Source organism: Centroberyx affinis, unplaced genomic scaffold (assembly GCF_046629955.1).
Source record: "Centroberyx affinis isolate AG114_WGS23_722 - 3 ecotype Tasmania unplaced genomic scaffold, CSIRO-AGI_Caff_v1 ptg004369l_1, whole genome shotgun sequence".
NCBI classification, from domain to species: Eukaryota; Metazoa; Chordata; class Actinopteri; order Beryciformes; family Berycidae; genus Centroberyx; species Centroberyx affinis.
The window spans coordinates 201,595-219,228 of NW_027282064.1; the positions used below are offsets into that span (position 1 = coordinate 201,595).

Below are 17,634 nucleotides of genomic sequence, written 5' to 3' on the forward strand. Positions count from 1 at the left end.
ATCTGAAACAAGTTTTGAAGAAGTTTCTTGATGCTTGCAATAAGCTGAGGCAAACCCACAATAACTGATGTTAACCACATTTTTATTTGTGGAATAGAATTTACTGTCTATTTTAGTCTGACAAGAAACATGATCTACAATGATAGTAGCTCTAAGTGGTATCATACTGATCTAAATTATATAAAGATAAAGAAAAAAGCATGAAGTCACTGCTCTTTTGAAAATATAATTGATGTTTTGTTGATATTGGTGGCTATAGTAAGAATTATAGTAATCCCACAATAATATTTTGCAAATATACAATACAGATATCACAGCAGAACTACAAACAAAGCTTCCTATAGTAGCCTATAGGGACTTATGGAAATATTATCGCAATATTATAGCGACACAGTAGGAGATACAAGATGGTATTAAGTACATTAAGGTCACTAAACTCACTGTTTAGCACCACAGACACTCATAACCCTATAGGAACATTATAGGAATATTATAGTAATCTATAATACATCACCACAAACGAGAAACGAAATGCATGGAATAGCCTATGATTTTTTGCAATTAATACTAAAAACAGCAGTTATGATAAAATCACAGCTGTATGTGTTTCACCGTCTGTCCCTCTCCAACTCAAGTAGGACATCAGGTGAGCCAATCATAGGCGCAAGCGGGGGTAATTGACAGTAAAGCCCCGCCCCCCCGTCCACCTGTAATCCAATCCCAGGCCCTGTCACAGGTAAAACCTGCCGCAATTTCTCAGCATAGCTCCAAAAAAGCGAGAAAAGCCGACAAAACCCGTTCTCTCAGTAGGGGACACCTTGTTTTCGCCGTGGCCCTCATCCCGTGCTGGTGACTGAGTTTTTCACGGTAAAGAAGACGGATCGGATTTTCAGTACTAACTAGAAAGTCCAGTTCGACCGACCGAGATGTCACAGGAGCATGACAAGTAAGTTGTTCTGGCTCTCCACTTCTAGTCAGCAGAAACAACAGCTTGATAGCTACTGAAAGCTTTTAATAATGACTCAAAATAACTTGTGGATTTTTGTACTTTTTTTGAACTTTTTTTTTTTTTTTACATAGCAGGCTACAGGAGGATTTAAAAACCGAGGTCGCTGTAGTGTACTTTTGACCTATAGTACTATGATATTAAAAAAAAAAATGCTTTGATATTTCTATTGTATCCTTCTTAAATAGATAACTATAGCTGGTTTTCTTAAGGGTAAGTTTACTTTAAGATTGGCTGCTAAGTGAGAGAGTGATTGTATCTCATAATTTCCCATGATGTGAGCTCTGTGGGACGGGAGCTCGGCTTATTTCACCTGTCATGTTCAAGCCTGTACAGGTGTATCTCCCTCCACCTGTCGTGCGAGCAGAGCGGAGGCGCCTGTTAGAATAAAAACTTCTCCCTGTCCCGTGATAGCCTGTTGCTGGGCGGTTTAGTGTTTAATTTTGCTTAAGCCCTTACAGTTATGTGGATAGTCTTAATGATGTTTGTTCAGGAATAACATGGACCTCAACGCTCCTGCAGTTAGAGTGAAATGTCAGCTAAAAGGGAATTGTCACAGTGCAACTCTGCAGCTGTTTTTATTTTCATTCATGGTTTTTGATAAAGCACAAGCCAAAACAAACTATTTTTCATCTTGGGAGAGATGCTTATCCTATATTCTGAGTGTTTTGAGGGCACTGACAAGGAGACATTTGAGGGGAATGAAATCGTACACCTGCTAGGCGTTGGCCCGAGTAAGACAGACAATGTAAGCAAGCAGTATAGGCTGTTAAGGAGCATTTTAAATGTGTTTTATACCATTCCATCCATGGTTTTACACACGTATCGGTCAGAAAGTTAAAAAAAAAATTGGAGAACATAAAAGCTGTACAGCCATTAAAATACACAGTTCACTGTATAGGCCTGCATTTGTGTGTTTTTCCCATGTTAGTGTGTTAAAACAACAAAAAGTGACATAAATCATGTGAAAGTGAAATCATGCATTATTCTGGCCTATATATTTTTTTCCAGTCATCTCCATTCCATTCCGTTTGAAAAACAATTGAGCGTTTTTGTTTTAGCAGTGGATTGCATGTCCTTGTGCAGTTTTATTGCCAGTAAATAGTGGATCTTATCGGGTTGCGTTTTATGAATGGCACAATTAGATATAGGATTACTAATTATCACTTTGCTTTGACCATTCAGAGAGAAAAAGCTCTATTTGTTGTAGATACTCAACTTGGAAACCGAGCCAATCCGTTTAGTTTATCATAACAACTTTGTTGTGACTAAGTGTCTGCAGATGGATTTGGTGGGAAGATGATTTAATGTGATTGTCCCAATGAGAGATACAATGTAACAATTTTAAAAACAATGTAATAAAGTTAACAAATTACATGAAACATTATTGATCCCTGTGGGCAAATTATATTGAAAGGAACAATAACTGCCAAGGATTTTATTTTGCTGTAATCATCATAAAGTTGAGTTTTAATTAAACGTTTTTACAATCTGCACAACAATAACTTAAATTTTTTGTATCTTTCGGTTCTCTCAGATGCTGACACTATAACTTCACACATTGCTTGTTGTAGCTTTATTATGCTATATGGCTTTCCTTCAAGGAACACATTTACATTTACATTTCAGGCATTTAGCTGATGCTCTTATATAGAGTTTCGTACAATGAGGAGAGTTGAATAAGCGTAAATTTATATATTACTTTAAAGCAACCAACAGTAAGGAGTACATGGGTCAAAGACACTACAAGCTTAATACCAGGTACATTCTTACTGGTCCTCACAGTCCTGTTTACAAAGCAGTGACTCTCTGAGTTGATATCTTGAGGTTGAACTGAGGCGGAGGAGGAAGAGGAGGAGAAAGATGCAGGCGGTGACTGAGTGTGGAAACTTGTGATTATTTTTTAGAGACAGGTTTTCTTGCAAAAACAGTAGCACGGCTCTGCTAAAACACAGGAATGCAGCAGGGACAGATCTGCCTCGACTGCGGTCAGCTTCTTAACCAATGAGCGATCCGCAGCCGAGAGTCGTCACACTGGACGAGCCAGTAGAGCATCTTTGCTCAAGACACCCCAGTTGTTCGAAGGCTGAGATTTGTTACACAATCATAGAAAAGCTTGAACAACAGGTCCTTCAGATAAAGAGCATCTTCATTGTTGATCTCTCTTATAACCTGTTTCTCTGTTCTGAACAAGACCGTGATTGTAGGTCTTGGCTTTGTGGATTCACACGAGGCGTGTGGCGGATCAATCTGAGACGAGCACTGAGTCCAGTTTAAAGGGAGATATCATTCTTAACTCCCAGAATAAGAGAAGGGAGACTCTTCCACAAAATGATACAGCACATCAGCTCTTTAAAGCATGTTTGAATAGCAGTCATACAATGCTTTTTAAGTAATGCTTCAATTGCTGACGTCAGCTTCGTTTTTTTTTTATATACATCTCTGGGTAAAAAGTTTCTTGGTACCTTGAGGATGAAATCACATAGCTGAATTCTGCCTTAATGGTGGCGTTAACATATTATTACTTAGTTTGTACACAATAACATACAGAACTGTATGCTATTTATAGACATATAGTAACCACACCACTTATCACCACAATTGATCCTTGTCCATATCCACCTACAACCCATCTATCCATATGGAATACCACACAGATACTAGAAACACAAGCCCCACCCTTGCTGTCTCACTCAGCCTCTCTCTGCCTGTCTCTCTCTTCTCTCTCTCTCTCTCTCTCTCTCTCGCTCTCCCAGTAAGCGTGCGGTCCTGGTTCTGCAGAACGAGCCGGGATATGGCGGCCAGCGCCGCTCCTTCACCACAGAGGATGAAGCCTGGAAGTCGTTTCTGGAGAACCCGCTGACCGCCGCCACCAAGGCCATGATGAGCATCAACGGAGACGAGGACAGCGCCGCGGCCCTCAGCCTGCTCTACGACTACTATAAGGTAGCACAGGAAAATATTGATGATGGTGTGATATCTCTAACCCCAAGGCCATTCTGCTGCCCAAAACAACCAAAGATCAATGAGAGAGCACCACAAGCAAACCCACAAATGATGATTTCCCATGTTAGAGGAAGAGAATCAAAACCACAAGTACAATGTCTTATGTCAGAGGATTAGTTACCCAAATCCTTTGAGGCTTTACCTATATGATCCTCATTCAGAATGACATCCAGCCAATTACACAACATCTGTGAGGCAGAGCGCATGTCAGCTGGTCGTAACTGATCCATATAGAGAGCAGCAGGACCCAGGCTGCTGGATGTGATGTGGTCAGACGCTGAGCGGCTGTGTTTACCTTCCCATACAGGTGCCCAGGGAAAAGAGAACAATATCCCAGAACAAGACAGACATACTGGTCTCTGATGTGGATCCCAACAAAAGGTAGGCGACCGCCCTCACCTAATACCCCCTTTAAAAAGCACAGCAGAGGGGAACTGCGCCATGAGTGACACGGAGAGATTCAAGCTCTTTCCCATTCTCTGAGTTTGTGTTTGTGTGTTTGCATGTACAAGGGAACTGAACGCAGCAGAGTGCAACTTTATTTATCTATTTAAAGGTGTTGTCCAGGATGAGATCTGTAACACAAACACATCATCGCTGTTGGGTGAAAACCTTGTAACTCCAGTGTTGTTGATTTTTGTGTTTTGATCACATGGTTCTCTATAGGATGAGACAATTCTCTGACTCTTGGGCTGATGAAACCCTTTCAAAACTAGTCAGATGAACTTGGCTGTCAAGCTAAAAGCAAGGCTGTTTTTCTTAGTTCCTGAAAAGCTGACATTTTGCATTACGAGGTTTTCACCTGACAGCAGCGACAAGCGACACTGAACAAAAATATAAATGCAACATGTAAAGTTTTAGTCCCATGTTTACACATGCACGACTTTGTTTACATCCCTGTTGCTGAGCATTTGCCCAGAATTTCTTTCTGTTGAATGATTTTCTTATATGAACTGTAACCCAGTCAAATCTTTCAAATTGTTGCATGTTGCATTTATATTTTTGTTCAGTACCTTTAATCCTACAATGCCAATGTGCTATTTCTCCTCTCGGTTGTGTTGCAGACACCAGATTCAGGCAGGACATCCCCTAGCTCCGCTCCAGGAACCCTCCATGACCAACATGGAGAGCAGGATCCAGGTGCTCAAGGGGCCCTTCAATATTCTTCTCCCCAACCAGCTGGCCCAGGACAAGAGGGCCCCCTTCCCCTCACCAGGTCTGTTCACATTGTATGTTACGATCAGACACGACAAAACCACTCGATTGTCATCCATTGACTTTGCGATTGATTGATTGATTGATTCAGACACAACCGTCACAGTTTCCATCGCCGCTGTGAACAACTACCCGCCCGTCAAGACGGAGGTGCCCACCCACGGTTTCTCAGTGACCGTGCCCAACGACTGCGCCGAGGCGGACAGCCACGTGGGCGTCTTCGGCGACCGGCAGCTCACCCACAGCTCGGTCCAGTTCAGCCCCGGCACCCAGTCCCGCACGCCCCCCGACTCCACCTTCCCAGAGAGCTTCAAGGATGGTTCCCAGGAGGTGTGTGTTTCGATGTGTGGAGGGATCCAATACCCCCTCTTTCTAAACCCCACTAACGCCCTCCTACACCCCCCTCCCCCCCCTCTCTCTCTCCTCTCCTCTCCTCTCCTCTCTCAGATCTCTCCCATCAGACAATAGCCCATTCACCTGATCCCATGGAGCCAGCGGTGGGCTCAGCCTTCCCTGGTTTTATTTGAACATGCCAAAATAGCGGCCAGCGTGTTATTATGCCATTGTCTCACCAACACAATAAAGTGCTGTACTTTTCTCCTACAATAGCCAAAGCCCTTTCTCTCTCCTCTTTCTCTTTTTAACCTGGAGGGGGATTACCTAAAAAGGAGTAACCCGACAAAAACCCTGAACACTGGGGGGAGGCGGGAGGGGGGAGGGAAGGAGGGATGAGGGAAACAGGGAAGGCGAATGGCTTGTTTCCCCATTCACAGAGAAAGAAATGGGGAGGAAACATGGTTTGGGGTTTTAGAGAGAAGAATGAATTGACAAAAACTATGGGAAGAGAAACAGTAATAAATGGCAGAGGAAATATATAAAAATAATGATTATTCCTCTGGTAAGTTCTGTAATTAAAATGAATGCATAGAAAATGAATGGAAATCAGGCAGGTTGAAGGAGAAAGTGAGGGCAAGAGAGAGAGACTCAACCTGCTAAATCCTCATCATTGTTGTTGTTTAATGTCTCTCTCTCTCTCTCTGTCTGTCTCTCTCTCTCTCTCTCTTCACCCCTCCTCTTTGTGTGGTGCAGGTGTTTTCCTTCCCAGGGGATCTCCAGTTACGTATGGCCTCCATCGCGCCTGAGGACTACAGTGCGTTTGACACCATGCCGGGGTAAGCTGCACTGCCGCCGGCCCACTGTCCGGCTCCCACCGCCACACCGCCATTCAGCTGTGATACAACACTCTGCAGAATGGCCTCATTCATCGCAGTCACTGGGGAGACACCAGACTCCCTTCTGTGTGAAAGACACAATGCGCCACACAATGTTATCGGGCCCAGCTCTGACACCGCACTGATTTTAGGTCATGATTTAGCTGTAGCGGTTGTAGAAGCCGTCAGTGAAGCACGCCCCACAGACTTTTACTTTGTTCTTTTTGTCTTGGTACTCTAAAAATTATTTAACTTTTCTGAAGCTTTCAATGAGCAGAAATCTACTTTTACAAAAGTCATTGATTTCTCGCATCAAAAGTCATTGACTTTTGCGAAAGTCATTGTTTTTTCATATAGGAACTTAAGACTGTAAAGTTTTACACCTTCGTTTTTGACATTTGCCCAACTCTTTCTTTATTTTCCTTTATTTTAGGAATAATTTTGAGTACACTCTGGAGGCTTCCAAGTCTCTGCGTCAGAAGACAGGCGACGGGACGATGACGTACCTAAACAAAGGCCAGTTCTATCCCATCAGCCTCAGGGAGATTGACAACAGCAAAGGCATGCAGCACCCCATCACCAAAGTCAGGGTAAGAGAGGAAGAGAAATAAACTTTTATTATGGTTAACTTCCAGGAGAGATAGTACGTTTCTTGATTGTAGCAGTGTCACTTGTTTTGTTTATCAACACTGAACAAAAAAAAAGCGCATGATACTATTATAATAACTGTTGTGGCTGTGTGTGGTGTTGCGTTCCCAGAGTGTAGTGATGGTGGTGTTTGGAGAGGAGAAGTGCAGAGACGACCAGCTGAAACACTGGAAGTACTGGCACTCCAGACAGCACACTGCCAAGCAGCGGTGTCTCGACATTGGTAAGAACTGCAGCGCCTCCGTCTGCCTCAGTGGAAAATCCACGGATCGGACCGTGTCTGTCCGTCAAACTCGATCTCAGATACCACTGGTCTGATTTTGATGACGCTGGGAGGGACGATGCATTTAGGCACTGACCTCTGGGGGTAGTTGCCGTGTTTGTTTGTTTGTGCTCTGTAAACTGGTTTGAATGCTGGCTCCCTTGGTAGGACAATACAGCAGACAAATGCAGTGTGACCTAGGCTGATCAATCTTCCTGTGTCTGCAGAGTGTGTGTCTGGTTGAAAGGGCGGCTTAGCTGTGGCTGTGTGTTGTCTCTGTGTGTACGGGTTAGGGCTCTGAGGGGAAAGGTGACTGGTGGCAGTGATTCAACTTGACTGGCAAGGGATTAATATGCAAACAGAATGTGCACCAGCGTTAAGAAGCCTTTCTTTAGTATATCTGTGTGGAAATAGGCCCTTTTTCTTACTTACAGTCCATATCTTCTGTGCTATAAGTACACCTTCAATAAAATGATATGTATAATGTATCACCTGTAAGAATCTGCATCTAACAGTTACAGTTTTATGTAATAAATACTTCTTACCGCTACATAGTCACTCATCTCTTGTCTGCTGTGTTTGACAGCCGATTACAAGGAGAGCTTCAATACCATTGGCAACATCGAGGAGATCTCCTACAACGGCATCTCTTTTACCTGGGACACCAACGAGGAGGCCAAGGTGAGAGCAGAACACACACACACACACACACACACACACACACACAATCATACAATTGGGAGCTGCCCAGTACAACCGCAGTCTTCTACTGTTGGCCGCTGAGCAGCTCCAAGGGTGAAGCGCCTTGCTCAAGGGCATCTTAATGGTATTTGTTGAGGGACAGGAGAGTATTACTCATTTCCCCACATCGATCTCTAATCATAAGGCTGTTTCCAGCATCCCTGACATCACAGATTTCGACTTAAATCCAATGTCAACAGTTTGGTCTGGCTAGTACGTATTGTTTCCGCCTCAGCGTTCATGTGAGAACATGTATGTGGCTTGCAATATCAATAATGATCAAGGGTTTCGATAGTTAAGCTTACAGTATGACTTCAACCTCTTTGTGTTGAACTGTTAACATGAGCCTTGAACTCTTCACATGAACACGCTTGACGGCTTTTCCCCAAAATAGACTGCTCCTCCTCTTAAAGCTCATCAGAATAAAGATGTCAGGTGATATACGCCTCTTTGTTCCTCCAAAACAGCCATTACGGAAAATAGAGGCTTATATGGAAGAATAAGGATGCTGTTGTCCTTATGTGTGTCGTCAGGTTGTGTGTGTGTGTGTGTGTGTGTGTGTGTGTGTGTGTGTGTGTGTGTGTGTGCGCCTGCACTCTCTACATACATTCTTGACTGGTCCGACCTGTCACCCCTATTGTGATGCTGAAGTGACGCGTGTTTAGGCATTTTCACGCGCCAGACAGGAGCAACAATGGGCGCAGGAATGAGGAAGCTCAGCAGGGGGCCGGGGACTGGATCGGACGGTTAACAAACGTAAATCCCGTCTGACAGGTATGAGGTGACAGGGAGAAGGAGGTAACTTCCTTCCACTCCTCCTCTCCTCTCCTCTCCTCTCCTCTTCGTCTCCCTCACTCTCCTGACCAGTTTGTTGAGTTGTACTGGAGAAGTGTGTAAACCAGAAGTCAAAGTCACGGGGTTGGCTTGCTTCTGTGTTTCCGTTGACACCGTTGACTGTTCCACTGTCAACCTGAGATGGGATGGGAGACGACTGACAGGCTAACAGAGGAAGGGACAAGATGGCGCCTCACATAAACACAGTCACATGCACAAACCTCTCTCTCACACACACACACACACACGCATAACCGCACACACGCACACACCAGGATGTGGGTCTACTTGTCTTATGACTTGAGGCCTGTGTCCATAGGATGTTCATCCTTGTGTGTGTTCATTACACCTCTGTGTGTGTATTCATCCGTTTTGTACGCACCGCCCCGCCGGGTTGTTTGAACCTCTGATCAACTAGGTGTAAGATGACACATGAAGGGCTCTGTGTGTGTGTGTGTGTGTGTGTGTGTGTGTGTGTGTGTGTGTGTGTGTGCACAGGTGTGTGTGTATGGTGTGCCCCCTGGTGATCCCCCTGAGGCACAGATAGACCCAGTGTGTTTACTGAGGCCAGCCCTTGCCAAATGTTTACCTGCTCTGGGGCTATTTACTGTAATTACCATAAAAAAGTCTGTTGATGACAATGATTTGTCTGATGCTGCACAACTGAAACTCTGCTGACTGACTGTTATTTGTTGTGCCTGTTTTTATTTAATCATTTTTTTTAATAGTTGCTACAAAACCAAATACCCGTTGGAGACAAATAAAGATTAAACTTGATCTCATGAATAGGGAACCACAAGGAAAATATACTGACAGAAGATCCTGTATCATTTCAGTTTGTCTTTTATAAACTTACTAATACATTCACAGAGGTAAAATCATCCTTGCTTTTTATGATATTTGGCATTTATCCCTTAGATCCATTCTGGGGTTTTTTTTTTTTATCCCAGTGTTATGATAATGTGTTTTGTAGACATAGTGATAGCTTGTTTTGGTAAGTGTCAGTGGGTCAAAGCATCTCTTGATGAGACTTGAAAATCAGCATGTGATAACCAGAGTCGACCAATAGAGGGCAGCACAGAACACTGAATGTGGTCTGAAGACTAGGCATCCGCTGCAGAGAGGCACCCTTCAGTAAATTAATATAGGCTGAGGTGAATGCCAGCATAATCCCTATGAAAATTTAGAAGCATTTATCATTAATCATTCATTTTGCTGTTGTTGTCGTTAGACAAACGCTTGTAGATCACACTGTTTTTAAGTTAAGGTTTTTATAGGGAAAGTTGAATAAATGCTGTCTTTCTTTGTATTAAACACAGTCATTCCTCTGTCTTTTCTGCCTAATTTATCCTATCTTCTATTCTTGTCTACTTCCCATCCTCCTCCTCCTCCTCCTCCTCCTTAGATCTTCATCTCAGTCAACTGCCTGAGCACAGACTTCTCCTCCCAGAAAGGGGTGAAGGGCCTGCCTCTGAACCTCCAGATTGACACCTACAGCTACAACAACCGCAGCAACAAGCCCATCCACCGCGCCTACTGCCAGATCAAAGTGTTCTGCGACAAAGGAGCGGAGAGGAAGATCCGGGACGAGGAGAGGAAGCAGTCCCGCCGGAAGGGCAAGGTGTCCGACCTCAACGCCGGCCTGGGAACCTGTGAGTAGCTGAGGAGGACTTTACCTTCACTCAAATGCTCTTATGATGTGCACAAGCAACGGCACATTTGACCTGGATTCTTTCCCTACCTGAAATTCCTAACCCGTCCATGGGTTTAACTGTATTTGCACAGTGATAAAGCACAGAAGTGGATTGATTTAAAGAAACAACAAAAAATCAACATGACAAGTTAAGACACAACTGCTTTGGATAACAATCTAAATGTCAAAACAAGCAACATTGAGGAAAATAATTGAACGATCTGAACTTGACCCTAATATCTCTAACACTAAAATAATGCTGTTGTCAGGGGAAAACTTTGTATCTCATGTCAACTTTTCAGGAACTAAGAAAAACAGCCTTGTTTTCAACTTGATGACCATGTAATTTTGAGTTTTCAAAGGGTTTCAAAAACCTAAGGGTTGTATAATTTTCTCATCCCATAGAGCAGTGATTCTCAACCTTTTTCAGATCAAGGACCCCTAGTTTAGTCCACATTAGGGCCACGGACCCCCATTTGATGAGATTTCTTCTCTCGGACCCATATCTGAGAATATTTTTATTGTTAGATATGATTTTGTCCTGAATTCCATGACTATCTGTGTTGAAGGTACAGAGATAACAGTGAAAGACAGTCAAAATAGTCATTCTTCTACATTCTCTAATTGTGTTAACTCCATAATGGTGAAGTTTAATAATTCATCAATTTGCTGGGGACCCCCTGGAACCCCCTCAAGGACCCCTGGTGGTCCCCGGACCCCATGTTGAAAACCATAGAGGACCATGGATCCTTCAGTTGAAGTTAAAACATGAAAGAAAGTCACCAAAACTGGAGTTATAAGATTTTCACCCGACAGCAACAATAACCTTTTTTCTGTTGTAAGGACTGTAAAAATGTTCTTCTGGATGAATAGCCCCTCATTAAAGCCCTTCCCGTTGTGACTTTTCCTCTCTCCAGTTGCGGATGTCAAAGTGCCGCTCCTCCAGAAGCGCAACGACGTGACCGTCTTCAAGATGATGACTGACTTCGACACCCAGCCCGTCCTTTTCATTCCCGACATTCACTTCTCCAGCTTCCAGCGCCATGTGAGTGCCAATCGGAGAACGGGACACAAAGCTTTCCTCTCAGCAGCATTAGTACTGCGTGGAAGTGTCAGTCTTCTTTGGATCTGCTAAGAGGAACTTTAAAGAGTTTTGAGGAGGAAGGGTACAGAGAGTTCTTGCCAAAGGTTTAGGGGTTTAGGTTAGGGGGACAGTTGAAGACATTACACATCTCTTTCTCTTTCTTTCATTGCCTCAGAGACCATGGCAGTTGTAGCATATCACATGGTCCATAAACAGAGTGCACCTTGGTTTCCCAGTTACCACCCACTCATCACAGGGCAAGAGTCGGGTCAGCGCGACCTGATAGAGTAAAATAGTAAAATCCCAGGATGCTTTTGACTTTGATTTATGTTCCAAATGACTAAGTTACTAAGTTACTCTCTCTCTCCCTCTCTCTCTCTCTCTCTCTCTCTCTCCCTGCAGCCGTTCTCAGCAGAAGATGGAGAGGACAGGTGAGTTCTTGGAAGCCCAGATTTCACACTTGTTCGTCACTGTTTTTATTGGTGGGTGGTGGGAGCGGAGTGAATGTGTCAGCTTTTAGAGCGAGACAACCTTTGGCACCCTCCCAGTTAAAGGCATGGGACACAGATGCTGTTTCTAGGAAATGCCCCTGGGCTCTGTGTGCATCCCTGTTTGTGTGTACGTGTGTGTATGTGTGTGTGCATGCATGAGCGTGTGTTACAGCCTATTAGCTGTAGCTGTTATGGGCAATCAAGCAGTGATTTGTGTCTGTGTGTCCACTGCAGCACGGGCATGAAGAGATTACCCTTCACTGAGGATGAGTTTGGTTCACCCCCGAACAAGATGGCTAGACTGGAGGAACCAAAGAAAGGTACTGAGTGTGTGTGTGTGTGTGTGTGTGTGTGTGTGTGTGTGTGTCTGTTTTGGGTGGCTGTTGATGCTATGTCTCTGAAGGCACCCAACCCCACCCTCTCCAGGCCATGTGATTATTTCAGGTCTTTGAAAACACACACGTGCTGGAGGCCTCCACTGCCCCAACAAAATACCACTGCTCAGTTTCATTTGACATACACACACACACACACACAAACTCAAACAAGGCCCTGCACTTTACCCTATATCCCATTCATGCGCATACAACCAGCTTTTTAGCCCTGATCAGCATTATTGTAAACGACAGCAAAACAATATAACTTCTAAAATGTGTTGTGGTTTCAAGAGGAAAGTTTCAAACAGCTTGATCTTTAGAAACCCGAGAGCAATCACACTGAATTTTCAATTCCACCAAAAACACACCTGCATATAGCCAATATAAACCAATATAAAACCAAACATCACTTAATTATATACAATAATATACCGTTTCATACTTTTTTCACTACTTACTTCCTCAGATTTGCACTCTACATTTAGTCCATACACAGATGTGTCTCAAACTAGTGAAAACTACTGTTCACATAATCATGCCTTTAAATAGAAAGCTGCTTAAAACAGACCGACAAACTGTTTGTCTTATTGAGAGTCCACAAATAGCAGCAGTTCCTGCAACAAGTTGGACAATACAGGAAAATCTATTTAGAGTAGATCTATTTTGAGAATACTGACTGCAGTGAATCAGAGGTGGGCCCGTCCTTCTGTGTTTGTGGGTGTGTGTTTGTGTGTGTGTGTGTGTGTGTGTGTGTATGTTACCCGGCCATGCCAGCGTTGCATGATGATGACACTCTAGGTTTGCTTTGTCTGGGCGCTGTGCCACCGGTAACGTAGATCTGGAGAGAGCCGGACAGCTGCGGTCCGTCCGGGGAGGTTCAACCTGAGACCAGGGCCTTGAGTTTGGGCCGCTGCCCGTGCCGTGTGGCGGGGGGGGAGTAGTCAATTATAATGGACCGTAGCATTATGTATCTGCAAACGTATAATTGGATTAAATGTGTGTGTGTATGCGTGTGTCTCACTACTTCTAAATCTTGAGAGAGAGAGAGGGAGAGAGAGAGGGAGAGAGAGAGAGCGCGCAGTGTGTGGCATGGGTCGGTGCAGACAGGGACATGGCAAGCCACAGAAACCTCGAACCCACATGAACGAACCAAACAAACATTCCACTCTGCCAGTAACTTCATCTGAGTGCGGATTTTGATTTACACTGAACAAAAATATAAATGCAAAACATGCAACAATCGCATTTTACTTGGTTTTACAGTTCATGTGAGAAAATCATTTGAGAGAAATTCATGACACACAGAACCAAAACTTTACATTCATTCATTCATATTTTTGTGCAGTGTGGTTTCCCTGCTTTGACTTCAGCTTGTTGAGGCATGCGTGTGTGTTTATGTGTATATGTATGTGTGTGTGTGTGTGTGTCTGTGTGTGTGTGCATGCCCATGGACATACAGTATGTGCTTTGCCTTCACGCCTGTCCACCTCCTCTTCCTCCCCTACAGTCCTGCTGTACGTGCGTAGGGAGGCAGAGGAGGTGTTTGATGCCGTCATGCTGAAGAACCCCACGCTGAAAGGCCTGATGGAAGCAGTAAGTTACCCACAATTCATCCCACTAGTAATGACAGTGTGTGTGAGCCATTACCCTCTCTATTTATTCTCTTATTTTGTCACGAGGGTGGTCTTATGGGTGGTCTCGGGCCGTGATTTGCGGTGTCCACCCGCGTGTCCGTCTCCCTGCGTGTGTGTGTGTGTGTATGTGTGTGTGTGTGTGTGTGTGTGTGTGTGTGTGTGTGTGTGTGTGTGTGTATGTGGTGTAATGCACTAAGACAAAGGCATGCACGCTGCAGCTGGAGACCCACTTCTCCCTGTGTCTCCAACCGCCTACACACCAGGCTAAATGAGTCGTGACAGGGCAGGGACCCGGCCCTCTGGTGTCCCAGGGAGGAGAGGAGGATGGAGGGATGGAGGGGAAGAGTGGGAGCAAGGAGATGATTGGGAAAAGAGAGAGGGAGGGGAAGGGGGGTGTAAAGAGGGAGACAGGAGGGGGGGGGGGGGGGCGAAAGGGGCCAACGAAAAGGGGAGAAAGAGAGAGAGAGGGGGGAAAAAAAGTGGAGAGAGGAAGGGAGTGTGAGTGAAACAGAGATAGAGAGAGGGAGAAAAAGAGGAGGTTTGGGCCGTCCCGGGGAGAGAGAGGAAGAGGAGGAAGTGGGAAAGGGGGGTGTCTGGGGGAGGGAGGGGTGGAAGGAGAAAAAGAAGCAGGTATAAGGTTACTGGAAGGGTCAGGGAGTTTGAAATGAGAGAAGGGTTATTGTGGTTGTGTACAGTAGCTGTGGAGAACCGGCAGAGGTGCTGGTGGGCAGAAGGCAAACCAGGCACCTATGAAGGACTGACTGGGATGAATTAGACAAGGAGTAGTAGAGTGGGTTGACTTCTGATTTGTTTTTGTGTATAAGTGGAGAAAAAACTAGAACACTGATTTGTATTTTTTCCCCAATCAGATTTCAGAGAAGTACGAGTTGCCTTTCGAAAAGGTTGGAAAAGTCTATAAGAAATGCAAGAAAGGGTGAGTAAAAGGCATACACATACAAGCCATGTTCCCTTTACTTTCTTTACAGTGTGAAGTTACAGTTCTCTCAGATGAGGATGAGCTAAATAGGTCACTCACACCCGTATCTGTCCCATGTCAGGATTCTGGTACACATGGACGACAACATCATCAAACACTACTCCAACGAAGACACCTTCCAGATCTCCATGGAGGAGCTGGGGGGCGTGTACAAACTCACCCTCACTGAAATCTGATTGGGCCGTTGCCTGGAGGAAGTGACATCGCCCGGACCACAGGGACGGAGGACAGGAGTTGTGGTTTACACATCTAGCTATGCTATGAGCCCTAACAGTGATAATGGACTGGATCTGAAACTCTAATCATATCGTCTCAGTGCTGTAAATATAATGTTCATGTCCCACAAGTGGCATTTAAAAAAGCCATAGCTCTTACTAGACAACAGCATTGATTTGCGATGTAGGTTATACATTTTGATTCATTTTAAAGTTTTTGTACATAAAAAAATCAGGAAGTTGAGACAGTTGTGATTGTGATGATACCTTTGTTTTTTATGCAATGACCATTTGAGTAGCAAATATTTACTTTTGTAATGTTGTTTCAAATGTGCAGAGCATTTGTGGTGCTGCTATACCTCATGCTATGCAAGCAATAATGTTTCTCATATCTTTGAATTTTACATGGAGAAACTGTACAGGTGTGAGATGGAGAGTTACGCCCATAGCCACACTTATGAGACAGCAGCTCGTCTTTCCCTTTCTAAAGCCATAGCACTGATGATTCTAATCTTTAAAGTTGGGTGTTTAGCACACAAAATGAAGACAGCAGATTTGTGTTGTTTTGATAATGGAGGATGCAGTGAGGCCCCAGTGGTTGAGTGTATTAATACTAAACATCGAGGCAGTATTTAGTGTGTAATATCTTCCTCAACATTATACCATTAGGATAGCATAGTGTATGTGTTCGTTGTATCGTTTGTGCCTGAGAATTAGCATAGGCTACCTGTTGTTTTGTGAATGGAAGGGGCTGACAGATATTTTTCCTCAGATCAATTTAAATAATGGCCTCTATGTAAGTATTAAATAAGGAAAGAGAGTAATAATAATAATAATAATAATAATAATAATAATAATAATGCTAAAACATATCTACCCTTCCCTTGTAGAGTAGTTTTCTGAATGTTAATGAGATAGGTCATTGAATGTCTAGCACAGTCCATGCAGACTGTTCTGGAAGTGCAATATGATATTTAAGTACAGACACATTCAGAAAAAAACATTTTCTCTTCTATGGCCATAGCTTTGTAATGCATATTAAATGATAAAACAGAAATTTGTATGACAATGTTGTATATATCCATTGAAAATAATGTTGAAAAGGATCGACATGATCCCGATTTTGTATCTTAGTACTTAATGTGTATATATTTATTAAGAGAATGGATGTGGGTCATTTTTTACAATATATATCCAAATTTCTATTTCTATTATTCCTAATAATATAATGTTTTTGTTCCTTTTTATATGAAGTTGTTCTGACTTTACATGTCAAGGGAGATATGTTCTTAACATGTTTTTAAATGATGTTGCATTCTTCATTTTTGTAAAGCATTTGATGCACAATGTGCCTAATAAAAGCTATCCAGTAGCTGTGCTGGTTGTCTGAGGCTCCACTGTGTTACTGATTTTCACCCACACTGTTTTGACCCATAGCATTCCTTGCCAAACAAGTATATTAATAATTTTTCAGTCAAAAGTTGATCCGCACAACAGCATACTGCTCCAAGACATTTATTCACTAAAAATACACAGTGTTTCAACCTGTCTTGGTCTTCATTTGGTGCACATAGCCCTATGTTATTAATATTTAATCATTTTCCCTCTTAAGATTGATTTGTGAACTATGGATGAGTAGCCAGGTTATCAAATGATTATTCAGTTCTGCACCATGAAATGTTTTATGTTATTGTTGATGCATATTATTGTTTATACAGCAGCTGTGCTGGTGGCCTAGGTTTGAGCAGTAGGAGAGAGACCAGAGAGATGAAAGACCAAGCACACAGCAATAGCCCCGGTCCCAGTGATCCAAACCCTGTGCTCCGGTCCCAGTGTTTTGTGTGTCGGTCTGTCCGCAGGAACAGATGTCTGGGCAACAACCCCAACCCTGCTGACAGGAAGCAAGCATGGCAAGATGGCCTGGTCCAGAGAGGCTGCACTGTAGGAGACCTGGCCACAAACTCCCTCACCCTTGGATGAAATGGCTTCTCATTTTGTCTCGAGCTGTCTCGGTTTGTGGCAGATTGATGAAATAAAGACACGGGCTATGGCTGGATGCACACTACAAGATGTCTTGGACTGGGTAAGAAACAAAACTGCCAAACCAGAGAAAACCCATAATAATGAGGAGTGGAACTTACACCACAGTCTTCTAAATTTGCATGGGAAAGCGTAGTTGGGGTTAAATCTGGTCAAAAATCCATCCACCTTAGGATGACT

At 43.6% G+C, this 17,634-nt stretch overlaps 1 protein-coding gene across 2 annotated transcripts; it reads left to right on the forward strand.

Annotated features, from left to right (window-relative positions):
• The first annotated feature begins 785 nt into the window (after positions 1-785).
• grhl1 (grainyhead-like transcription factor 1) lies at positions 786-16,280 on the forward strand. Of its 2 annotated transcripts, none has more exons than XM_071543711.1 (16): positions 786-946; positions 3,763-3,952; positions 4,320-4,393; positions 5,077-5,228; positions 5,319-5,557; positions 6,317-6,399; positions 6,872-7,028; positions 7,198-7,309; positions 7,935-8,029; positions 10,329-10,575; positions 11,534-11,661; positions 12,103-12,131; positions 12,426-12,511; positions 14,076-14,161; positions 15,072-15,136; positions 15,261-16,280. In XM_071543711.1, the coding sequence occupies exons 1-16, from the start codon at positions 927-929 to the stop codon at positions 15,373-15,375; spliced, it is 1,878 nt and encodes a 625-aa protein (XP_071399812.1). In that variant the 5' UTR covers positions 786-926; the 3' UTR covers positions 15,376-16,280. The 2 variants fall into 2 exon arrangements, with proteins under 2 accessions (XP_071399812.1, XP_071399813.1); XM_071543712.1 differs by having other exon boundaries at positions 10,329-10,539.
• The last annotated feature ends 1,354 nt before the right edge of the window (positions 16,281-17,634 follow it).

What these genes read in the sequence shown, in the direction of transcription:
- grhl1 (XM_071543711.1), top strand. Translation starts at nt 927, where the DNA reads ATGTCACAGGAGCATGACAA. An exon ending in GCAGAAGATGGAGAGGACAG is followed by an intron (nt 12,132 to 12,425) that starts GTGAGTTCTTGG and finishes TGTCCACTGCAG; the next exon opens with CACGGGCATGAAGAGATTAC. An exon ending in TATAAGAAATGCAAGAAAGG is followed by an intron (nt 15,137 to 15,260) that starts GTGAGTAAAAGG and finishes GTCCCATGTCAG; the next exon opens with GATTCTGGTACACATGGACG.